At 36.0% G+C, this 23,825-nt stretch overlaps 2 protein-coding genes across 5 annotated transcripts in view; one reads left to right on the forward strand and one right to left on the reverse strand.

Moving 5' to 3' along the window:
• LOC306884285 (ninein-like protein) overlaps positions 1–7,718 on the reverse strand; it is a 47,055-nt gene extending 39,337 nt beyond the window's left edge. Inside the window, exons 1-4 of one of the 3 annotated variants that reach the window (XM_079440025.1) lie at positions 7,221–7,718; positions 5,627–5,838; positions 5,452–5,548; positions 3,372–3,565 (exon numbers count right to left, since the gene is read on the reverse strand). In XM_079440025.1, coding sequence (XP_079296151.1) covers positions 3,372–3,565; positions 5,452–5,548; positions 5,627–5,809 — 474 coding nt within the window. In that variant the 5' untranslated portion in view covers positions 5,810–5,838; positions 7,221–7,718. The remainder of the gene's footprint in view (positions 1–3,371; positions 3,566–5,451; positions 5,549–5,626; positions 5,839–7,220) is intronic. The other 2 variants (XM_079440026.1, XM_079440024.1) reach the window with 2 other exon arrangements.
• Positions 7,719–9,145: 1,427 nt separating this feature from the next.
• On the forward strand, positions 9,146–14,533 carry LOC306884591 (ferroptosis suppressor protein 1-like; the record flags this gene model as incomplete). Of its 2 annotated transcripts, none has more annotated exons than XM_079440583.1 (8): positions 9,146–9,233; positions 10,075–10,261; positions 10,345–10,460; positions 10,545–10,664; positions 10,760–10,852; positions 10,960–11,068; positions 13,194–13,346; positions 14,034–14,325. In XM_079440583.1, 7 exons carry the CDS (start codon positions 10,087–10,089, stop codon positions 14,300–14,302), a joined length of 1,035 nt encoding a protein of 344 aa, XP_079296709.1. The 2 variants fall into 2 exon arrangements, with proteins under 2 accessions (XP_079296709.1, XP_079296710.1); XM_079440584.1 differs by lacking the exon at positions 9,146–9,233 and adding an exon at positions 14,379–14,533 and having other exon boundaries at positions 10,087–10,261; positions 14,034–14,234.
• Between the last annotated feature and the right edge of the window lie 9,292 nt (positions 14,534–23,825).

Below are 23,825 nucleotides of genomic sequence, written 5' to 3' on the forward strand. Positions count from 1 at the left end.
CAACCATGATATATTTTATATTTATACTACATATTTTATATATATGCATTTGGCTGACACTTTTATCCAAAGCGACTTACATTACATTCAATGTTTTTCAACATTTTTTTCTTTTTAATTCAAGCATTTGCTGGGAATCGAACCCATGACTTTGGTGTTGCTAGAGCCATTCTTTACTGTTTAAGACCAAAAAAATATATATTTTTTTAATTACAATCATACTATTATAAATAAATTAGCTTTGATTTTTATATTTTCAGTTTTCATTTAAATTTTTTGTAATTTTGTTTTGCGCTTGTCCTTTTCATTTGTTTTAGTTTTTCTACTTAGCTATAATTTAGCTTTATTTCAGTTTAAGTTTTATTAACTTTATTACTTCAATTTAAATCTATTCATTTCAGTTAATTGCTAAGGCGACATTTCTGTTTTTGATTAGTTTTTTCATCCTGTATTTATATTTACAGTTTTAAATGTTTTACATTTAGTTTTATTTATCGATGAAAACGCTGATCAATAGTAAGGAGTACTGACCAAAAATACAGGGTATCTGCATGTCAGGGAATGTAATTTTTTTTTAAAAGATCTTCAATGCAAATTACTACCACAACAACTACTACTTCTATTTTAAGAAAAATTTAGGACCTTCATTAAAATATAAAATTTAAATAAATAAAACTTTTCCGCTTCAGCAAACTTAAATGCCACATCAGTGTGATCAGTTTGAATGATGATTAGAAATGGTCAAAAAAGAGAAATAATAAAATCATGATAATCTTTAGCTTTTTGAAAGTATTCAGCAACAAGAGACTGTCACAAAATAGATTCAGAGTATTACATATCTAAGACTGTTTACAGTCTTCAATTTTGTATAAAGTGTATTTAAGATGTTTAAAACTTCACGGACACCCTTGTGAAACCTTAGACCTTTTACATAATACTTGTACTGTGCACATTGATCAGATTACTGTACGAGACACGATGAGTTGGATCTTCCTGCTACAGAGTAACACAGAATCGCAAGTGACAGTGCAAAGAGTCGATTTAGAGCATGTAATCTCCCCCATTCATCGAAATAGCGTGTACTGGGTTACATAAAAGCTCTAAATATTTCAAACACTGTTATGAAAAGTGTGAGAGAGGATAGGGAGAAGAAAAGGAGAGCAGAACCGGAGAGACGTGTAGAGCGAGAAAGAGAACGAGGGAGGGCTCTGGTATGCAAGAATGCGTTTCTAAAATGAGAGGCGCAGTTAGAGGAAGCGCCATGCCAAATTATAGCCAAACCCTTTCCTTGTTGTACTTCACATTATCAGGCCTTCTGACCACAGCTGATGCTTTGCACCCTGAGCTCCACCCAGACCAAGACCTCTAATCCTGGTTGAACACATTCGACACATAAAACACACCATGATGAAGACACAGGCACTAAAACACGCCAGACCTAACGGAGCCTGGCGGGCTGGTCGCTGCCAACATAAACTGTTCTGATGAACCAGCATGCTTTCATTCTTGGCTAAAGCACTTGATTGGTTGAGTCCTCCACAGGCTGTGACCTACTCTCCCAAGAAGCCTCAACCCAAACAGCACCATTAGACACAGTTTTGGAAAATGAAAATGTTACCACCATGATAATCTGAGTGTTTCCTTTAGCATGCTGCTAGTCTCTTCTAACCTTGTGAAAAAGCAGTACACTTAAGCATAATTTTAAAAAGAGTACTTTTTACTTAATATACAATACAATACTTTATACAATATACTTAAGTGTGAACTGAATGTAATGTTTTTAGACATTTAATTGCATGTTATTTACAATTAAATGAAAACGCATTATAGTTTAAATTTACTTTAAATGCAATTAGCTAAAATTCATTTTGACCCAATTAAGTACATCTTTATATGTAATTTCATAATTTTTAATACTGTCTTTGAAATATGTACTGTTGAATACACTTACAAGCAAAAATGGTAAAGTAAAATATATTCTAATGTTCTTTCTATTGAAACTTGTACAGTATGTTATGTGTTTGTAATTACACATGTGTAATGATGTTGCAATTTATTATATTTAAAATGTATTAACTTTAAATGTAATATCAAATAACACACTACAGTTAAAATTAGAATTAAGCACTTCACATCTTTAGTACGTTAGTCAACACATCAAAATAAGTGTACTTCTATAAAAAACATTTTAAAACAATTATTAAAAATGTACTTAAAATTAAAACATTTATTTAACATTATTACAAAGAGCACTTTTTGAAAGTATACTTAAGTGTGTTAGAAAAAAGTTATGTAATTGTGTCTCTGTAAGTACACATTTGTGGCCTTTAATTAATATTATATATCCTGCAAGCACAGATTTGAAAAAACCTACTAAGATACACTACAAGAACGTATTCAATAAAATTAAGCACACTTCTTTTTCATAAGGGTAGACAGCCAACCCTTCAACTCCATCCAACAATTGCAATAGTAACAGGGACATGATGTGACGTGCATGAGCAAGAAAAACATCTTCATCGTCTATTTTTTTTTATTACCAAACCAAGAAGGATCCAAAATAACTCTTTAAAAATGAAACACATGAAATGAGGGATCCAGCAGCACAGGTTTGCATTTGCACTGGCTCTCTGGTCTGGCACTGCTATGCACAAGTAAAATGACTCCAGAAGAAAAAGTACAGACACAGCAGAAACAACAAACCCCTTTTATGAGAGCTCCTGCTCTTTGAGGAAAAAAGGAGAACATGAAATGGGCCATTTTTTGATCCTGAGCCAAAAGTAACACTAAAGTCTGGTGAAGTTGGGGGCTGCACTATGGGCCGGCACTTGCACATTCCACACCGCCACACTTCCTGTCTGAGAAAAGCAGGTCGGCCCAGATCCATTCACTAGAATCAATCTGATTCAGCTCTTGATTAACAATACGACACCTCAAGTACACTGCATTGTTAAATGCTAATATTTGCATGTCGATTTGCATACAGTCCCAAGATGACACCCCTATTTTCACCTTCAATCTCCTTTGAGTGTTAGGTTATGTTGTTAGATTTGAAATACACGCTCTTTCAATTATTAATGAAAGTAATGAAAATAGACATAGAGTTAATATACCCTACCGTTTAAAAGTGTGGGGTCTGCAATAATTTTTAAGTCTGTTATTGTCACCAAGGCTGCATTAATTTGATCAAAAATCCTGAAATATTATTGTAATTTAAAATATGTGTTTTCTATGTGAATATATTTTAAAATGCAATTTATTCCTGTGATGCAAAGCAGAATTTTCAGCATCATTACTCCAGTCTTTAGAGTCACGTGACCCTTCAGACATCATTCAAATATGCTAATTTACTACTCAAGAAACATTTTTACCTCAACACTCTCCAGAGAGGTGGAGCGTCTGAGCTTGGCTCTCCTCACACCGTTTGCTTCTACTTTGTCAGTCCCAAACTTTGGTGAATCTTCTGGGTCCGCTGTCAGCTCTAAGTCAGCCTTGTCTGGCCGTGATCGCCGCCCGTACCGCTTGGTTCCTTTCACATATTTAGGCTTTACCTCCTCTGGGACTGCTAGAAGCACAGGAAATGATGCTTTAATGACAGATAATTAAAGAATGTCAGAAGCAGACAAAATGAAGAAATAACAGTGGTAATAGCAATAGTAGGTGATCTCACATCATTTGTTTTGTCACAACCTTTTTCATAAAATGAGAAATATGTTTGAAAGGAAATGAAAACCTAAATGGAACATCTCCAAACCCAGGTTCAATGCTTGAACATCTGTTTTTCATCATAGCTTTCAGGTTTTCCATTTTTAAAGATAATTTCAAACGTTGAGCATTGAGATTTCACAACAGTGAAATGTACAAGTCTCCCTAATGCATCTATGAAAAAAGACAAATGTTATTCTGGCTTTGGTTTAAAAACGACCTGCACAAATGTTTCAGCATCTGTATTACTTATTAGGGCTCTAGTGAAGGGAGCCATAACAATCATTAGGCAGGTACTTCAAGGTATTATGAGCCATTATTGTGCAGCGTCGTTTGTTTGTGTGTGTGTGTGCTCGCATGTGTGAGAGAGGGAGAAACGAGGGAGGGACGGTCACACAATCGTAGCTTGTGTGGAAACACATATGAGCTTCATCACTGTGTCTGTCACGTCACTCTGTTCCCCTCTCGGGCTTGAACTGATGGTAAAACTAAGGACATTATTTACTGTCTTGCTTTACTATAATTTTGAAAGCTGAAGCTCGCGATTATGGAAAGGGGCGTTACATTTCCGACGCGTCTTGTGGTGTTCGGCCAATCCCAATGCACTGTGCCAGTTGGCCAATCAGAGCAGACTGCACTTGTCGGAAGGAAGGACTTTGTTGACAACGAAGCGTTTGAGAGAGGCGGGGCATAGAGGACCTACAATAATGTACAGTATTTGAATAATAATGTGTTTTCTGAACAATAAAACATGTCAACATATTCTGTTACACCAAATACACAAAATAATGATCTTTAAAAAAGCATCATATGACCCCTTTAAATATTTTTGCTTTTATCCAGTGGTTCTAATATCATTTTTAATGGAAGTATGAAGTGTGGTGTAAATGTCAAAATACTTTCTAGGGCCATATATTAATAATTGAAAAACTCTAACGATAAGCTGGAATTTGCATGCTTTTTTAACTGTTTACATAAACTACAATGTTCAAAAAACACACTATTGTTCAAAAGTTTGGGGTTCAAAATATTTTTAAAAAGAAATTAATACTTTTATTTAGTAATAATGCATTAAATTGGTCAAAAGTGGCAGTAAAGATTTTTACATTATTACAAAAGATTTCTATTTCACATAAATGCTGTTCTTTTGTACTTTTTATTCATCAAAGCATCCTAAAAAATGTATCACTGTTTCCACAAACAACTGTTTTCAACATGATAATATTAAGAAATGTTTATTGAGCAGCAAATCAGCATATTATAATGATTTCTAAAGGATCATGTGACACTGAAGTTTGGAGTAATGATGCTGAAAATTCAGCTTTGCATTACATGAATAAATTACATTTTAATATGTATTAAATTAAATAGCCTAAATTGTACTGATAATTCACTGCTTTGTTGTTTCCTGTATTTTTGATCAAATAAATGCAGCCTAGGAAAACAACAAAAACATTACAAAATATTACAGACCCCAAACTTTTGAACAGTAGTGTAACTAACCATAAATATATCAGACTATTCCTTAACAAATACAAATAATCATTTAGACAATAACACCCGGATGTGTTCAGTTCAGTTCTTCAGAGTACTTAAGTTAGATCAACTGCACATCATGTACCATCAACAAACCTTGAGTCCACAAGGTCCAGACTGACTAGCAACAAAAAAATCATGACGATAAACACAGCCCTGAAAACTCTGATAAGCCTGGAGGTATATAAAGGTCATTTTCTAGTCGAGTACCTGGTTCGAGATAGCTGCTCTCCTCCTCTGAAGTACTAAAGTCCAAAGACCTTGACAGCACAGCCACAAAGCCCTCTTTGAACTCCTCAAAATTCACCTGCAAAAAGACATTATCTTAACATCTATAATACAGCCTTAGGATGAGACACTGGGATGTTCATGGGGAACAGCTTACCCTGGCATAATGTTGTGGTCCAAGCAGAGTGTCCAGCAGTAAGGGGAGATGGGCATCTAAGCTCAGCTTGTGGCATAAGGCAGTGAGCTCCTGTTTGTCGAGGTAACCGGTCCCGGTGGTGTCACAGCTGTCAAACTCAGCTTTCAACTGGGCCACATAGCGGTTCTGCTCCTCCTCATCCATCCCACCACATACTGCACAGCCAGCAAAGTCTGGGACATGAATGTAGAATTAAAAGTTATAAACAAGGCTAGTGGTCAATTCAGCATTGACGTATGACTTCCAGACTCTTTAGCCTACATAGAGAGTAATTGACTGAATTGATACACATCATTGATCTGACAATCTAATCACAACATATGTTTGCATAGTTTATTATGCATTTGCCAATTTAGGCACAGAGATAGGCCTATTCATACACTACCATTTGAAAGTTTGGAGACAGTAAGATTTTTTTCAAGAAATAAATATTCACCAAAGATACATTAAATTGAACAAATGTGTAATTTTGTAATGTTACAAAATATTTATATTTCAAATAAATGCTGTTCTTTAAAAAATAAAAAAAGCAAGCATCAGGGTTTCCACAAAAATATTAAGCAGCTGTTTTCAACATAGATTATAATAAGAAATGCGTCTTGAGCAGCAAATCATCATATTAGACTGATTTCTGAAGGATCGTGTGACTGAAGACTGGAGAGATAATGCTGAAAATTCAGCTTTGCCATCACTGGAATAAATTAAATGATAAAATATATTAAAACAGTTATTTTAAATTGCAATAATATACCAATTTACTGTTCTTTTGGTCAAATAAATGCATTCTTGGTGAGCAATACATACGTCTTTCAAAAATATATAAAAAAGAAACTTTTGAATAGTAGTGTAAATATTTAAAGACTATACAGTAATCAAATTGAATGGCGCTTTTTGGAGGCTATGCATTTACTACTACTTTACTACACATACTTTGTCTTTTTATACTCTAGATACACGTTTTATTGTTTCTTCTGTTATCCTGCTGGTTTTATTGTTTTGAGGAGTCTTTGTTTTTGGAAAGAATACCATTGTATTGGTACAACCAGCACCAATGTTTTGAGCCAATAAGAGCCTGGTCTTATTTATCAGTAGTCTCAAGTGACTTCTGATAAAGCTGGAGGACAAAGCAAACTTACACTTAGACTTAAAATATCTCAAACTTAAAGAAAGTTACTTAAAACCCACAAAGGAACTGGCTGAATGGTCTTCAGATCGTCAAACCAAAATGGGTCTTTGGATGCTTTAATTCCATGTAACATTTTCACACACAAATTTCTGCGTTATTAAATCTTACATCAGTTATTTAACAATAACAGACAAAAAGAGAAATGCATTTGTGAATTAAAGCCTGCAGGTATCCCACAATGCAGCACGCGGGTTTGGTATACATTCACCATGGGAACGAGGACAAGACTAAAGTAAAACAAAAGAACAAAATATTTCGACTGTGGTACTTTCCCTTGTAAACATTCACGTGACTCGTTAAAGATGCGCATGCGATTAACCGATGAAGAAACGCGTTAACGTGACCTCGGTGAAATATAAACCAGCTTACCGTTGTAAACTCACACCGTGAACTCACTTTATATCCAGCATCAGTTGAGTTTCCTAAAACATGTGGTCATAACGCGAACGACCCAAGACGGAAAGATGCTCTACCCTTTAAGACAGACATAAGTAACAGATTCTCCAGAAGTGTCCAGGCTAGCGGCACAGACAGCCGCCTGCGGTGCAGTGTTGAGCGGCGGGGAGGTACCAAGCGTCCTGCTCATTATTCAGAGATGCTCCATTCTGCAGCCCCTGCTGGTCAGGCGGTGGACTCATGCATGCTGAACCCCCAGAGACTAACACTGCATTATATTGTGCCTACTGTCAGAGAAAATAAACATAACGGTGTTGGTGCAGCACTGTATTTTTCTGCTTTGCTTTTAAAAGTTGCTTTACGAGGTCAGATGCACTTTTACATAAAAAGAAGAAATATTTGTTTGCATAGTCTCTTCACAGCTCAGACTGTGAGCGTCCACGCCATACTGTATACATACTGTCCACGCACACAGTTTTTATTATAGCGCCACCCATCGGTAGACGCATGTAATGTTCTGAAGACGGCTTATTATGAATACAGGCTCGGCTTTTCAAATGCATGATTTTTTTTTTTTTTTTTATAAACTGCTTAAATTAAAGCAAAGCACATGCTCTTCCAATTGTTTGTTCTGTGCGGCCTATGTGTGTGACAGCTTCAGTCACCATTCACTTTCATTATAGAGACAAAAATGCAATGAAGTGAATGGTGACTGAATGGTGGTCCTCTGTCTTAACAGCTGCTTTTGTGTTTCACAAAAAGTTTGGAACAACCGTGAAAATCAATAAATGATGACAATCGTTTGTTTTTGAAGGACCTAATCATTTAACGCAATCTATTGTGAAAGTACGCCAAAATAGCATCTTGAATTAGTTTTCGATTACTTGTATATCGAAAAACGCAATAAAGTTTCTAAAATGTGACCCTGGACCACAATAACCAGTTATAAGGGTCATTTTTTAAAAAAAATTGAGATTTACACATCATCTGGAAGCTGAATAAATAAGTTTTCCATTGATGTATGGTTTGGGATCTAGGACAATATTCGACTGAGATACAACTATTTGAAAATCTGGAATCAGGGTGCAATAAATATTGAGAAAATAGCCTTTAAATTTGCCCAAATGAAGCCCTTAGCAATCAAAAAATAAGTTTTGATATATTTATGGCAGGAAATTTACAAAATATATTCATTCAACATGATCTTTACTTAACATCCTAATGATTTTTGACATAAAAGAAAAATTGATAATTTTAACCCATTACTACAAATATATCCGTGCTGTAATATATGACTGATTTTGTGCTCCAGGGTCACAAATCATTTTCTATCAATATTATGCCCAAATAATATTTGTCTAAATAAAATTTGAGTAATTATTTGGAATCCATTCTTGGAACAAAAATAAAATGTGTTTTCAAAAATCAGAACTAGCCAATTCATTCATTATTTAAAACAAATAATTATTTCCTTTTGTAATAATGGCACCCAGATTCATGCAAAAGGGCACAGCGTTGGCTCTTTTAGTGAGCTGGTGCTTTCTCGAAACTCTAGCCAGTGATAACATTTGATTTATTTTATCTGCATTGAAATGTAGACAATATCACATTTTACATAATAATAATAATAATGATGTAGTAATATAATTCGTATTAAAAAGATTTAAGGTTAAGATATGATCTGCATTATTTATTTGTTTGTGTTTCATTTATTTATTTCTTAATATGACCTGCTATCTGACTGTTTTGAGTGCAGCAGTCACTGGTATATCAGAGAAAAAGAAAAAGGAGTGATTTCTCCACTCAAACAGACACGCCCACTCGAGCGCTAACCATTGGCTGTGATGCATAGCAGTCAGAAAAGACCCGCCCACCACCATACTGCGCGTGCTACCATTGACTATAAGACAGCTCTATACGCAGAAAGAGCTGAAGACACAGCAGTATACGAGCCTTACATAAACACAAGCCTCCACACATTAGTTGGTAAGTATACAAAGAATTTTTACGATGCATGCAAAAGATTATGAGCTTATGCATGAGCTTTCTATTGTAATATGGCGCTGTGTGTTAGTCGCAGGCAAATATATGAGAACATCGATGTTTATGTTAAAAACATTTCTCGTTATTGTTTACTTGTTGTAATCTCAGCATGCATTATTTCAAAGCATTTTGCTTGAGTAATTGTTTTAAGATAAATGCATTTCTATACAAGACAAAGGAACATTTACTTATCTTCCAAAAACAGGCGCAATCGTCTTTTTGGACAAAGAAATATTAAAATTTACATTTTTATGTATATGTTTGCATATGTCTGGGAATATTTGTGTGTATGTTCAAAAGTCTTACTGACAGAAGTAAAACATTGACACTTTTAAAGGATGCATTTAATTGATCAAAAGTGTCAGTAGCAACATGTATAAGTTACTTTTTCAAATATGTTGTTCTTTCTAAATTTCATTCTGAATTTTTTTTGGTTGCCGTAAAAATATTAGGCAGCACAACTGTTTTGATATCTAAGGGATTGTTGTTATGGCTGTTGAAAATTTAGCTTTGCCATTACAGGAATACAATAATTTTTAAAAAATATATTACTATAGAAAATGGTTGTTTTAAATTGTAATATTATTTCCACAGTATAACTGTTTTTATTTTGTTTTTGATCAAATAAATGCAGCCTTAGTGAGTACGAAACACAAAGCTTTGAGATATACAGTAGTCAACATTTAATGTTCAACGTTGAACGTTAGATTACTTTGCAGTATCAAACTAAATTTTGAATTTAGTTTAAGACATTTTAATTGTTTTCCCCCCTCTCTCTCTGCAGTAGTGAAGCATTATGGGTGGTCAGGTGTCCATTGATGAGAATGTCCATGTCGTGATTGTCGGCGGTGGTTTTGGTGGCATTGCAGCTGCTCAACATCTTAAACATCATGGAGTGCCCTTCATGCTTATTGATGTCCTGGATGCGTTTCATCACAATGTTGCAGCACTGCGTGCCTCAGTTCAAGCTGGTATACTAATAATAAGATGCCTAATGTAATAAAACAAACAATTAGAATAATACAACAATGCAGTTTTTTGTATGTTCATCTAGGTTTTGCTAAACAGACATTCATACCATACAAAGAGACATTTGGACTGAATTTCCTCCAAGGCCATGTCATAAAGATAGACACAGAAACACAGACTGTTGTGCTTGACAATGAAAAGGTAAGAGATATTATAATGTTACAGCAGAAGAAAACAACATATGAGCATATGTGAGCTTTAATAAGTGCTAATATTAATCTACAGCAAGTATGTTATTCACACCTCATTCTGTGCACTGGAACAAGCGGACATTTCCCAGGCAAACACAATTCTGTGGACACCTACCAATCAGCCATTCAGAAGTATGAGGACTTTGTCAAAGTGGTGAGTTGTGTTATTGGTAATTTTAGTTATGAGCTGTTACATAACCGCAGTGTGATATGATCTAGAATTATTTACATGTTCATCCAACGTTTCAGATCCAGGAAGCAAACACGGTTGTAGTTGTTGGTGGTGGAACCACCGGTGTTGAAATGGCTGCTGAGATCAGGACTGAATTTACTGACAAAAGGGTAAAGCTCTGCATTCACACTCAAATAGACATGCTTATTCTAAATTGTGGGCTTAAATGTCTCATGCAAATTTCATAAAGTAAGTAAGTAAAGTAAATTTCATCTAGGTGATTCTGATCCACCCGCGTGAGGAGGTGGCTGACCCTGATCTATTGCCTTCTGTCAAAGAACAAGCCAAACAGGTGCTGCTGGAAAAGGGGGTGGAGCTTTTGCTTGGTAATGATCTTGCGTGTCGAGGTTGCTTAGCATCTGCATGCTCCCTGATCTGGGGCATCACATATCTAGGGAATTATAATGAGAAATGTGAGATCTAGTGTTGCTGATACAGATACTGATATGATTTGGCTTTAAAGGTGCCATAAAATGCATTGATACAGTATTTTTAAATTGTTCTCTGATATCTACATAGAAGGTATGTGGCTTAGGTAAGGGCAAAAAATCTCCAGAAACGATTTTACATGTCCATTTACAACCCTAGGATTTCTCCCTAGAATGAAACGGTCTGTTATTGGCTTATTTGGCAGGGTCATGAAGAATAATGAGCTCTGCTCTGATTGGCTGTTTCACAGTACGGCTCATCAGCAAGAAGGAAGCACAGGGAGGAAAATATATATTTAAATACTTTCTCTCGCAGTTATATCGTCGGGTAATTATACTGTATATAAAACGCGGGCATCAGGGAGCCGTTATTAATATGCGAGGCATTGAAACTGCTTTTGAACGATCCATCGATCGCGTTATAGTTTCACTTTCAAGAGACGCGATCACACAAACTATGTTTACATTATGGAGCAACAGTACTTACCACACATTTCACAAGATCAGATGCTTGTCAGTGGTGCTCAGGATCTGTAAGTCATTCGCCATCATCCTCATCTCTCCTTACTGAGAGTGAAATCTTATGTACTGTAACAGGCTACCGCTAGCAAGGAGCTAACCATGTCCCTTTAGTGGCTCGCGTTATTTGCTTTCTGTGCCTTTCTGAATACAGACACCAACCCATCCCTGCACTTCACACGCCCTGCAAGGCCTGGAACATAACATTTATTTTGTTATGTTCGCTGTTGTCCGCGCTTGTTTATTTACAATACCTGCAGAGCTTCTGATGGTTCGGCCGGCTTAGAACAAGGGCGGGTTTATGCAAATGTTGGGGGCGTAGTGATCCCGACTGATGCGTCACAGTCGGTGTTATGTTCTGATTCGCCTGTTTTTCAGTGGTCTTTTTTAATCACGAGATTTACATATGAAGGAGGAAACTATGGTATTTGAGGCTCACTGTATGTCATTTCCATGTACAGAACTGTTATTATTTAAATATGCCAGGGTAAAGACAGTTTTTCATTCTATGGCACCTTTAATAAAATTTTAACTTGATGGAAAACATATTGTCTCATACTGGCAATTGCTGCATTTTAAAACATAACAAAAACATTAGCTAAAATTGGAATGCTTTCAGCATGATTATTATTTGGAGTCGCTCATTGTGCTCCAATATAAATAATAATTAGTGCAACTGGTTGCAGCTTTAAGAATGACTGTCGAAAACTTCAGTATGATGTAAATAAAAATTCATGGTGTTTTTTTTAATTTATTTTTTACTTCTACTTCAAAATCTGTAAAATGTTCAAAAGGGGCAGTTGTGGCCTAATGGATAGAGAGCCGGACTCGTGATCCAAAGTTTGCGGGTTCGAGTCTCGGGCCGGCAGGGATTGTAGGTGGGGGGAGTGAATGTCCAGTGCTCTCTCCACCCTCAATACCACGACTGAGGTGCCCTTGAGCAAGCCACCGAACCCCCAACTGCTCCCCGGGCGCCGCAGCATAAATGGCTGCCCACTGCTCCGGGTGTGTGTTCACGGTGTGTGTGTGTGTGTGTTCACTGCTGTGTGTGTGCACGTTGGATGGGTTAAATGCAGAGCACGAATTCCGAGTATGGGTCACCATACTTGGCTGAATGTCACTTCACTTAATATAATATCAATGCAATTGTTTTTTGTTTTTTTTACATTTTAATGGATATTTTTCTTATTGAAAGCTTTCATATAATATACAGCTAACAGCTGAAATCAGTATTTCATGTTCATGTATTGATTTATTTAATTAGTAGCCATGTAATATGAGGGCTGAGGGGACTTCTATCACCCTGAAAGAGTTTATTGCAGTGACTGACTGTATTATTCCTTATGTTGTCTATATGGGGAAATGGCCTTTTCAGGAAAAATAAATTTTAAATGTTACAAGCTAGATTAGACTATGCAAAATATTAAAACATGCACTATGCTTCAGACCACATATAACATTAATTGTGCATGATTTCTCATTTTCCCTATGTTCCTGAATGCAGGGCAGAAAGTGACAAACCTCGATGAGCTGGAATTGAATGTGTTTCGGAAAGGCATGGTGGTCAAGACCAATAAAAATGAGCAGGTCACTGCTGATCTAGTCATCTGCTGCACGGGAAATAAGATCAACTCTGAAGCATATAGGTCCAGTCTGAGTAAGTGCTTGTATGTAATAAATGAGCTAAAAGTTATTTGTGATGGCTGAGATTATATCTATTCTTAGTAATATTTGGTTACATCTCCAAAATAATTTTTGCTTTGATACTGTCTGTCTGTGTGAATTACATCTCAAAGAGATGAACATTCAAACAATTAAAGAATTTCATTCATTCATGACATGAAAACTTATCCCATTTATGTTTTTATTTAAACTGTTTACACGTTTTTAAAATGCCTATTTAAAGAATTTCTAGGAGAAAAAAGTGTTAATTCCCCATAGTCCATAAAATCGTATTTTATTAAATAAAATAAATGCAAATAAAATAATTTCTATAGGTGGCCTTTCAAACACTGCTAATAAATATATGTGAATGTTTTTGGATTACACCATGTTTTGTGTGCATGATAACATTTATTGTTCATTCATGCAGAATGATCATGTAATATTAAAAACTACACTTTTGTATTAATTGTACTTTATTACATTTAAATATAATAACGAGTTCTGCATTCTCAAACCTTTCTTAATGGCACAGAACCCAGCAAAGCTTAGAGAATGTTATATGTATTTTATATCACACAGTTGTTTGTCGACTTGTAATAGTGCCCTTATATAACCGCATTTAACTGGTTGATTCTTCTCTCTCTGTGTTTATATTTAATATAATTTTCTCATGTTTCAGCTGCATCTATGGCAGAGAGTGGTGCTCTGAAGGTGAACCAGCACCTGCAAGTAGAAGGCTTTGACAATGTGTATGCTGTGGGTGACTGTGCCAATGTCGATGAACCCAAGTTGGCGTATCATGCTGGACTTCATGCTGCGGTTGCTGCCACCAATATCATAAACAGTCTGAGAGGAAAATGTTTAACCTCATATCGCACAGGTAACAACCAGTTACCCAGTGACCTTTGTGAGCTCTTTTTTAAAAATAGTTTCTCCCAGTTCTTTTAGAATAAAATTCAGACAGCTTTCTCAATGAGTTTCATACCACTTTATACTCATTTATCAATGACCTTTTCCCAATCAGGAAATGTGACTATGCTGATTGCTATGGGGAAGGATGCTGGAGTAGGCCAGTTTAATGGTTATAAGCTTCCTCGATTTCTGGTCACCAAGGGAAAGAGCCAAAACTTGCTGCTGTGGAAGAGCTGGAAGGAAATGGGCCAAAAAGCCCCTAATTAACATAAGGTTAACAAACAGTGTTTACATTGTACTCAAAATGTTTGAACTATAACACAGTTTCATCTTACTTGATGACTTTTTAAACAAAATTATTTTTACATTTATCAATGTCTTATAATTACATTAAACCAACAGAAGGATGCTTCATATTGTACAAATAACAAAGATTATATGAAGAGTTCAGATGCAAAAGCAAATTGCCGTCTGAAATATTCTTCAAAAATGAGCATTTTTATCAGGCTGCTATATTTGTGTTCAGTTATTTCACTTTAATTGTACAGAAAAGGACCTATACATTGCAATTACAGTAAAATTACTGAACATAAACAGAGGAACCTGATAAAAAATGCTCATTTTAGAAGAATATTTCAGACGGCACTTAGAGGCTTTTGCATCTGAACTCTTCATATATACTTCTATGTAACATTATTTGTAATATTTTTACAACAATCAAAGCACCAGTTTATATATTTATACATGTTTGCTCTGGTTACTCTTTATTTATAGTAGTTTGTACTCATGTGTTCTTGCATTGACCACGTGATGTTTGATGAATTACTGGTGCTTCTCCACTAGAGGGCGTCCATACACTATATATATATATATATATATATATATATATATATATATATATATATATATATATATATATATATATATATATATATATATATATATATATATATATATATATATATATATATATATATATATATATATATATATATATATATATATATATATATATATATATATATATATATATATATATATATATATCAAATCCCTGTAGTCTGGTCAACAAAACAAGATGATGCTGAGTCACTGAATAGAAATAGTTTTTCATAATTGCATATTGAAATAAAAAAATAATTAAAGTGCTTTTTTTCAAAAATCATCCAAAATTACACAATCGACATTGTGAGTTTACTTGAAATTATTTATAAATAGTGAATGTCTTTACTCGTGTGTTTATCTGAACTTGATTAACAGTGATTCACACAAAGTGGAGCAAATCAAATTAGCCTAAATCATTTGTAAGAAACCATTAAAGCTGTCTAATCAGGTTTGTAAAGGTGCAATGTGTCATTTCTGCTCCTCTAACAGCACCAAAATGGAATTGTAATCTGACTCTGACTGATTCAGCAACACACTACACTGTTGTCACATGACCTGATCATGCATCACACATGAATAGTGTGGCTATATCATTTTGGAGCTAAAAGGGTTGTTTTTGCAGTTTACATTAAATTTAGTGTAAATTATCTATTAAAATAATGAATATTAATTTGCAGTTCATACATCTGACTGAAAAGACAAGGTGCACTGTACTGTAAGATGCATAAAATTCTGAACCCAGCCAACTGTCTTGGTGTACTGGGTTACTGCACTGCCAAGATAACTGGACTCAGTCACAAAGAGCTGGAAATCACTGCATCAAAATGCCCCATAATGATGCAGTCATGTCTGGAGCTGGTGGAAGGCCGTTGGTATTTCGTGTTCATGAAACTCTTGATATATTGTCCTGAAATCAAGGTACTGTGTTCTTTATATCAAGTTACACATCTTTGCTCGTTGGCCTTGGATACAAGTGGTCTTTAAATGGCAATACTGCCATAAATTCCAACTTTGAGGAGCTCACAAGTCACAACCCACTGTTTGAGTTGAGTCTGGGTCACACAGGCACCGATTCAATTCAGAGGTTGCTTGAGTTTGGCTGTAGCTTTGTGGTATTAAGCCAATATCCTGTGGGATGTTGCCCTACTCCAATATGAATGTCAACTAGCATTGTTCATGTTTGTCATTTGTTGTCCTTATTGTTAAGGATGATCTTTGCCATGCAGTTTTATACTGTTTCAACATGTTTTTTAAAGGGATAATCAACCCAAAATTTATGTTATCTTTTACTGACCCTCATGTCATTCCAACTCCACAAGACTTTAGTTCATCTTTTTAACACAAATAAAAAAAAAATTCAAAGACACTTGAGAGATTACTGTCCTCCAAATTCCACCAAAACTTCATAAAGTAAAAGTAATCCATATGAACTGAGCAGTTTAACTCGAGTCTTCTGAAGAGACACAGTCACTTTATATAAATAGATTATATTTAGGCTTTTACTAACATAAAAACATTGATCGACACACATACATAAAGCAAATCAAATAAGTCAATAACACAAGTTACATAAGAACAAACCTCATCGATGCTTGTGCATCAAGTAAGCATGTTTGAGCTTTAGCATGTTTCTGTCCCTTTAAGACAAACCATTTTGCATAGAAAATAACACTGTGTTAATACTTTACTAGAAGTATTGATGGTTATTTATTTTGATGAGCGTTATGACATCATGACATCTTTTTTATAAGAGTTATGACATCATTCAATTTATAGAGCCATTTACTGTATCTGCACTAAGCTATACTGTATAAATGAATCATTGCTGAGTTTAAGATTTATTTAATAAAGAGAGGCAGCAGCATGTTTCATTCCTAACAAGTATCCACTCAAATGCAGGCCTGGCGCCTCAATCCCCCTAATGAATTTTTTTTTGGTTGATATACTGTACAATTTTGCACTGATGTGACTCAGCAAAAAATGAAAAATCTAAGATTAAAAATGCATCAAATGTAAAAATGAGATGCAAGGGAGCTTCAAAAAACATTCAAAGTATCTTCAGGGAACAGCATAATGTCTCGCCTCTGCTCAGTCAAAAAGCAATGAATGATATAAGCAGACAGACAATTGAATCGGGAGACAGATATAAAGGCATTCGTCGATGCTTATCAAATAAATCTTAGGTTTGAGTGAGTAAGCAGAGTCAAATAGTCCGCTTTGTTCCCTGGTTTTGTTTTTATTTTAAAGGAATAGTTCACCCAAAAATGAAATTTACTTGGGAAGGCTATACAAGTTGTAGATGAGCTTGTTTTTTTATCAGAACAGATTTGGAGAAATTTAGCATTGCATCACTTGGTCACCAATGGATCCTCTGCAGTGAATGGGTGCCGTCAGAATAAGAGTCCAAACAGCTGATAAAAACATCACAATAATCCATTTTTAAAAAAAAAGTCAAAACAAGTCTTTGGATCGTAGAGGGGAAGTTGAGGAAGTAAAGGTTCAACTGCAAGTCATTCTCAATCCGGCAAACTCATGAAATCCGGAATTGTCGTGAAAAGTTATTTTTAATATGCCTGCTTTAATATCAATACCTGTGTAAAAGTTAAATGTAGCCAGATCACATGACTTAAAGAAGTCAGGCATCATTGTAACCTCTCTCCAAAACCCATGGGCTCATCTTGTGGTTAATGTTAGTTACAATGAATAACATCACATAACCTCCAGCCTCCTGGGTTTCCCCTGCAAACATCTGTTTTCCCTCAGCAATTCAATTAGCTCTAAAATGAATTATAATTAGCTAATTCACAACACTGTAGTAATCATTAGCCTCACATCTCTCATGCGTTTTCTACTACACTTTTTCCTTACAATTATTTTCAGTTGTTCTCTGGCTCACTGCAAACATTTCCCATGGTATGTCTGGGAGATAGTAATGAATGACCTTATTGTGCTCAGTTAAATATATTTTGTCTTACACAGTATACATCACTATATTCCAGTGTAGATTTGGAATTACTTTAAGAAAACCCTCATTAACCGGATTAAGTTGTTTGTGATTGAACAACTGCCCTCTCTCCGGCTCTAATTTACAAAACAAACCAAATAGTCCAAGCATGTCAACCTTGTCCTCAGAGTTCATGGATAAAGAGTCAACAGTGGATTGATTCATACATTATTTTTATTACTCAGTGCAGTCACAGGACAGTAAGGGTACATTTTTGTCAGTGATTAGGCCAGAACATTTTTGTACCCACACGTATTTATGATGGTATTTAGGTGTAGAATTATTAGACTGCCACACTAAAGTCACTTGAGGACTAAATTAGATAACAGCCCTATGACCCTATAAAGCCTACTGTATGCAAATTTCTAAGGCCTCTAAAAAATCAGCATGATAAAAACAAAATCTTCTACATGCCTTCTGACTGATACTGTTTTATCAAGTAAAAGGCCTATGCCTATTAGTATATCTTAAAATGTAACACATTAGATTAGGGAACACTATTTACTATTTGCTTTTTATTAGAATGCATATTACAATATATTGGCTGTTTATTAATACTTATAAAGCACATATTAATGTCTCATTCTGAATGACCATATTCTAGATCCCTTAACCCTACCCCATACCTAAACATACATAACAACTACTTTACTTACTATCAATTAGGAGTGTATTGAGGGGAAACTCTTAATAGTGACTCTTAAAAGTGCCCCCTTCAGGTCGTGGTTCTATGCCTTTTTTACTGTGAAATCTTTAATGATTTAAATATAATTTTACTAAAACATATTATTGGGAAATATAGAGTGACTTATATTTATCTGCTTTTCTCTGTTATACTGTCTTAAAGATCTCACTGATCAAACTTTCAGCTTATTTACTAATCATATAAATATCAGCAATTGCAACAAATTGTATATTTTTGCCCAGTCTGGGCCTCTGCATAAATCAAGGTGTTATCTCCTCAAGTAGCTTCATGTTCTATCATACTCTATGAGCCTTAAAATCTTGATGTATCAGATATGATTCTCAACAAACATATTTTAAAACATTTTTTAAAACAAAACACAAATTTTAGACTACCTCAATACCAGGTAATGGACTGTCAACTGTAGTGTAACGCACTATTGGTCTCAAAGTATCTCACAGATGCTCATCTGTGGGATGGGATGTTGCATGCAGCTCATCAGTGCTCATCTTCTCAGTGCTTCCTAAAGGAGTTGCAGATTCGGCAAAAACGTGCTGCGTCATACAAATGCAGTAACAGGGTATCAGTTTCATACAGAAGCAGCAACACACTGCTGAAAGATACTCATATCATTCATACTTTTTCAAACCTTCCCTTCCAAACACTACTCTTCATTATATAGTAAACGCTCGCTTTTTACAATCCAGTAAAATTCACAATCCAGTTTACAATCCACATCAGTTTCTGATGTACTTAGAATTAATTCACACTTTGCTATTTTAGCAGTATTGAGTGTGAGGATTTGTAAGACTGAATCATCACTCTATACATGATTATCATTATAAGTCTGTGTGTTACACTTAATTAACGGTTATGGTAGATTTAACTGAACCAGCTAATACATAACTTCTTTGAGAGCTCCATTCCTGGAGACCTCAGCCCCTGCTTTAACACCCCAGCCTTTAATTTCCAAGTAATGCTGAACACATGATTAGCTGGTTCAAGTGTGTTTGATTGGGGTTGGAGCTGAAATCTGAAGAACAGTAAATCTCCATGAGCAGGGTTGGCTGCCCCCTTCTTTATATGTTCTTTTATAAATGTTACAGAAACATATTAAACAGTTTGTTTCAAACTACATAATCAAATTAAAACTCAAAAATTTAATTAAGAGAATTAACAGAGCCAGAAAATATTCCAAAAGTCAACTAATTGGATTTAAGGTAAATTTAAACTATAATACATTTTCATTGCATTGCAGTTAACATTCAGTTAAGTGTCTGAAATCATTACATTCGGTTCACACTTAAAAATATTCTTTAAGATTGTAACATTTTCCAATAGAAAGTACTATTTTTAAAACTATGGTAAAGCATACTTCTTTCACAAAGGGGATTATCCATGAATTTAGTACTGTAAGAATATCAAATTGCACCAAAACAATGGCATTAATATACTATAATTTACAATATCAAAATATGCCCTGAAATGCATGGGAAATACTCTGTCCTTTCTGTCTTCACAGTTCACAATGTAAAAATCTGAAATCAATTATTTAAACCTTAAATTTATGTTCAGTGTCAGATTGAAACAAGTTGTTTGGGGCACATGATGTTTTAAAAAGTGTTTTACGAAATGAATTTTTGAGGTCACATTGAGAAAAATGAGCATTATTACTTGGAGGGATAAAACTTCTCAAACTGACTCTTACTGTACGTGTGTCACGAATCCTGGCCATGAATTTCCATTTGTTCACCACCAGAGGTCACCCGCTCACCACATGGACTTTCACACTACACAGCACATTGGACTCCATTTCCCACCATCCATTGCACTGACGACACACACACAGCTGATTACACTAATCACTCACAGCTGAGAACTATCACCCAATCACACACACACTTTATAAGCCTTGGACTTTCTTTCTGTCACTGCCGAGTATTGTTTAGCCCAGCTACCTTACAAAGCGTTCCCAGTATATTTCTTGTTTGATTTCCTGTGTTTTGATTCCTGCCCGTGTTCCTGGATTATTCTCTCTGCCTTGCCCTGTTTGGATACTGTTTGCCAATCGTCGACCCACGCTTGCTCTAGGATTGCTCTTGTGACTTACCTATGCCATACCAGTTTGCTCCCATTGACCCTGCATGTATTACGACCATGTTTTATAATAAAGCCTTGCAAATGGATCCTCACGTCTCGTCAACCCCGTAACAACGTGCACTGAATACTCTGCATGACAAACTACAGCTTCTTAATGCTGGAGACTGTCTACAGATAGATATTTTGAATGTAAATATTGAAAATTCATTCCTCAAGCAGGATGACCCGGAACTGGAGACTTTGTTAGATCAATTTATTGTCCTGTTGGAGAGGTGGCACAAAGAGTTTTAGACTACTAAAATACAAAAAGCTACCAATCCACTTCCTGGTACAGGCAGCCAAAGTGTATATCACTACTTATAATCTCAGGGTAGACACGGTTTAGACTTGTTTTCATGCATGTTGGATTAAAAATGGCGTCTTCCATTATGAAAAGCATAAAGTCAACTGAGCCAAAGCAACAGGTTGCTCCAGGAGCACAATCTCTGTCAATAATGAAGTGTTATTTGCATTACATTAAAAGCATCTGCTTATCAGCAGAAACTCTTATCACAGTGATTTCAATTCCTTCAATACTCAAAACTTTCCACTCTAGGAGCAGAAGGTTAGTTCATAGCACTGAAGATGTGGACGCAAATGCATGTTAATATATATATAAATCACATGGAGGATGAATTACCTTTTGAACGTTGACAGAATTTGTGGTGCATAATGGCAGAAGATGGTAGGTCTTTGCAGAAGCTTGGTGGAAGAAGCGTAGGCAGAGATGGTGGCAGGGCACATTCTGTTTCTCACAAGTGCCTAAATTGATTTTGGTGTGGAGTGTCTTGGGCAGCAGCCAGGGGCAAGCAGTATCATCCTGCCACTCCCTGTCTCAGATGCAGACACATAAAGAGATGGACATCTGTGCTGAATATGAAACAGAGATCCTTCTGTTTACATGGCCCTAAAACAGAAGAATGAACATCAAGAGTATATACATACATGCATAGAGAACATACTGTATATCTATACATAAATACTCAAACTTCACCCCATGTTTAATTTGTCATCCACAAGATTTTACTGATAAATTATGTATCACAAATAACCAGCAATGTGAAGACGCCTGATGCTTTATAATTTTGTTGTTGCAGTAATACCTTTACTAAAATTGATAGAAAACCTCTTTAAACTGGAATCAAACTGTTTTGAGTATGAATAACAACATGGATTATTGGATTATTAATATCAGTACCATTAAAGGGATAGTTCACCCAAAAATTAAAATCCTGTCATTAATTACTCCCCCTCATGTCGTTCCAAACTCATAAGACCTTCTTTCATCTTTCATCTTGAGCAAGGCACTGCAGCATAAATTGCTGCCCACTGCTCTGTGCGTGTGCACTTGGATGGGTTAAATGCAGAGCACAAATTCTGCGTATGGGTCACCATACTTGGCCTCACATCCTTTCCTTCCTTTTTTAAAATGCAATTTTTAAATCAATGTTTTACTTGCTGCTGCTTTGTAACTGGTGAAATTTACTAGCAATTAATTTTTTAGTGAAAATTCGTTTCAAAGCCAATTATTTTCAGTCTAGGGGAGACGTGAGATTATTGCATATCTCAGAAAAATACATTTTAAAAAAATCTGAGAAGCAGGAGACGGTCCAGTTGAGCTGCTTAAACATGGAAGATATTGAAGAGCTTTTAACTGAGATTTTTCAATCAGAACCAAAAACCAAGAAACCTTTCTTTAAACTGGTTTGATTTAGATCCACAAAAGCCATAAATACGACCACTGTAGTCTGAGGGGTGGCAGTCCGGCTCACTGATCTTGTCTCAGGTTGACGTCACAGTCTGGTACCCCTTAGACATGAAATCATAAATCATTTAGCCATATTCTTAGTGGCCATCCTCAGAAGGACGGAGTCGTGCAGAAACCAGGGGAGACATTCCCCCAAATATGTCACACAACCCATTCAGACAAAACTACATATCAGAAGTTTGTGAACGTCAGCCAGCTAAGGTACACAGCTGCTCTTAAACACATTAGACCAGTCATCTGACAAACCGCATCCTCAGTTCCCCTTCTGTCACCCAGCAGACATGAAAACATGTACTGTGTGGTGTCAAATCCAATTACGCATCTCTGCCGCATGCCTATAAAGCTGGAATGTTTTTCTTGCGTCGTAAACCAATCAGCTGTCGGATGGTCCAGAGCATCTCTGCAGCGACTGGTCAAAAGTGATCAGAAGGGTGGAGTGAGATGCTAAGAAGGAGGGATTTGCGTTGTTTAGGACAGCCCCCGTCCCAAGTCAGCCATACCCCCTTTAATTGTTTTAGCATGCTAGAGAGACAGAGTTTATTCTGGCAGGGAAGAGAGTGCAGCCTCACTCCTGTGAAGTACGAACTAGTGTGGATGGAGCACGACATCTCTCTCCGTCCCTCCGTCGCATGCCAAGTCAGACTGACTTTATCAACGTTCACTGGCTCCGACTTTATTTTGTCCTCTGCATCTGGAGTCACTGACTGAGAGGAAAAGGAAGCAGCAGGTTCTTCAGCCTCGGAGGAAGAGAGCGAGGCTTCCCAAAACCAGAACTGACAGCCTGGACAAGACCCCCAGTAGACAGCCACCATGTGTGACTGTTTTCACCTGGCGTTTCCCAACTGGCATGCATCAGCCGCGGGTGAGCATCACTCTTTATTTTGCTCTCTCTCTCTTTAGCTTTCCTTCTCTCTCTGTGTCGGTCTTACTCTGCATGCTCTGTGCTATTTTTATCTCCGCACTCAGCACCTCTGCTGGCAGGACAATATAATGGTGCAGTTGGGCTGTGCATGTGTGTGTTAGTGGGACACTGGTGCTGAGCTTGTTGACAAGCATCACTGCGTTTCTCTGCTGAGAT

Source organism: Barbus barbus (assembly GCF_936440315.1).
Source record: "Barbus barbus genome assembly, chromosome: 18".
NCBI lineage: Eukaryota > Metazoa > Chordata > Actinopteri > Cypriniformes > Cyprinidae > Barbus > Barbus barbus.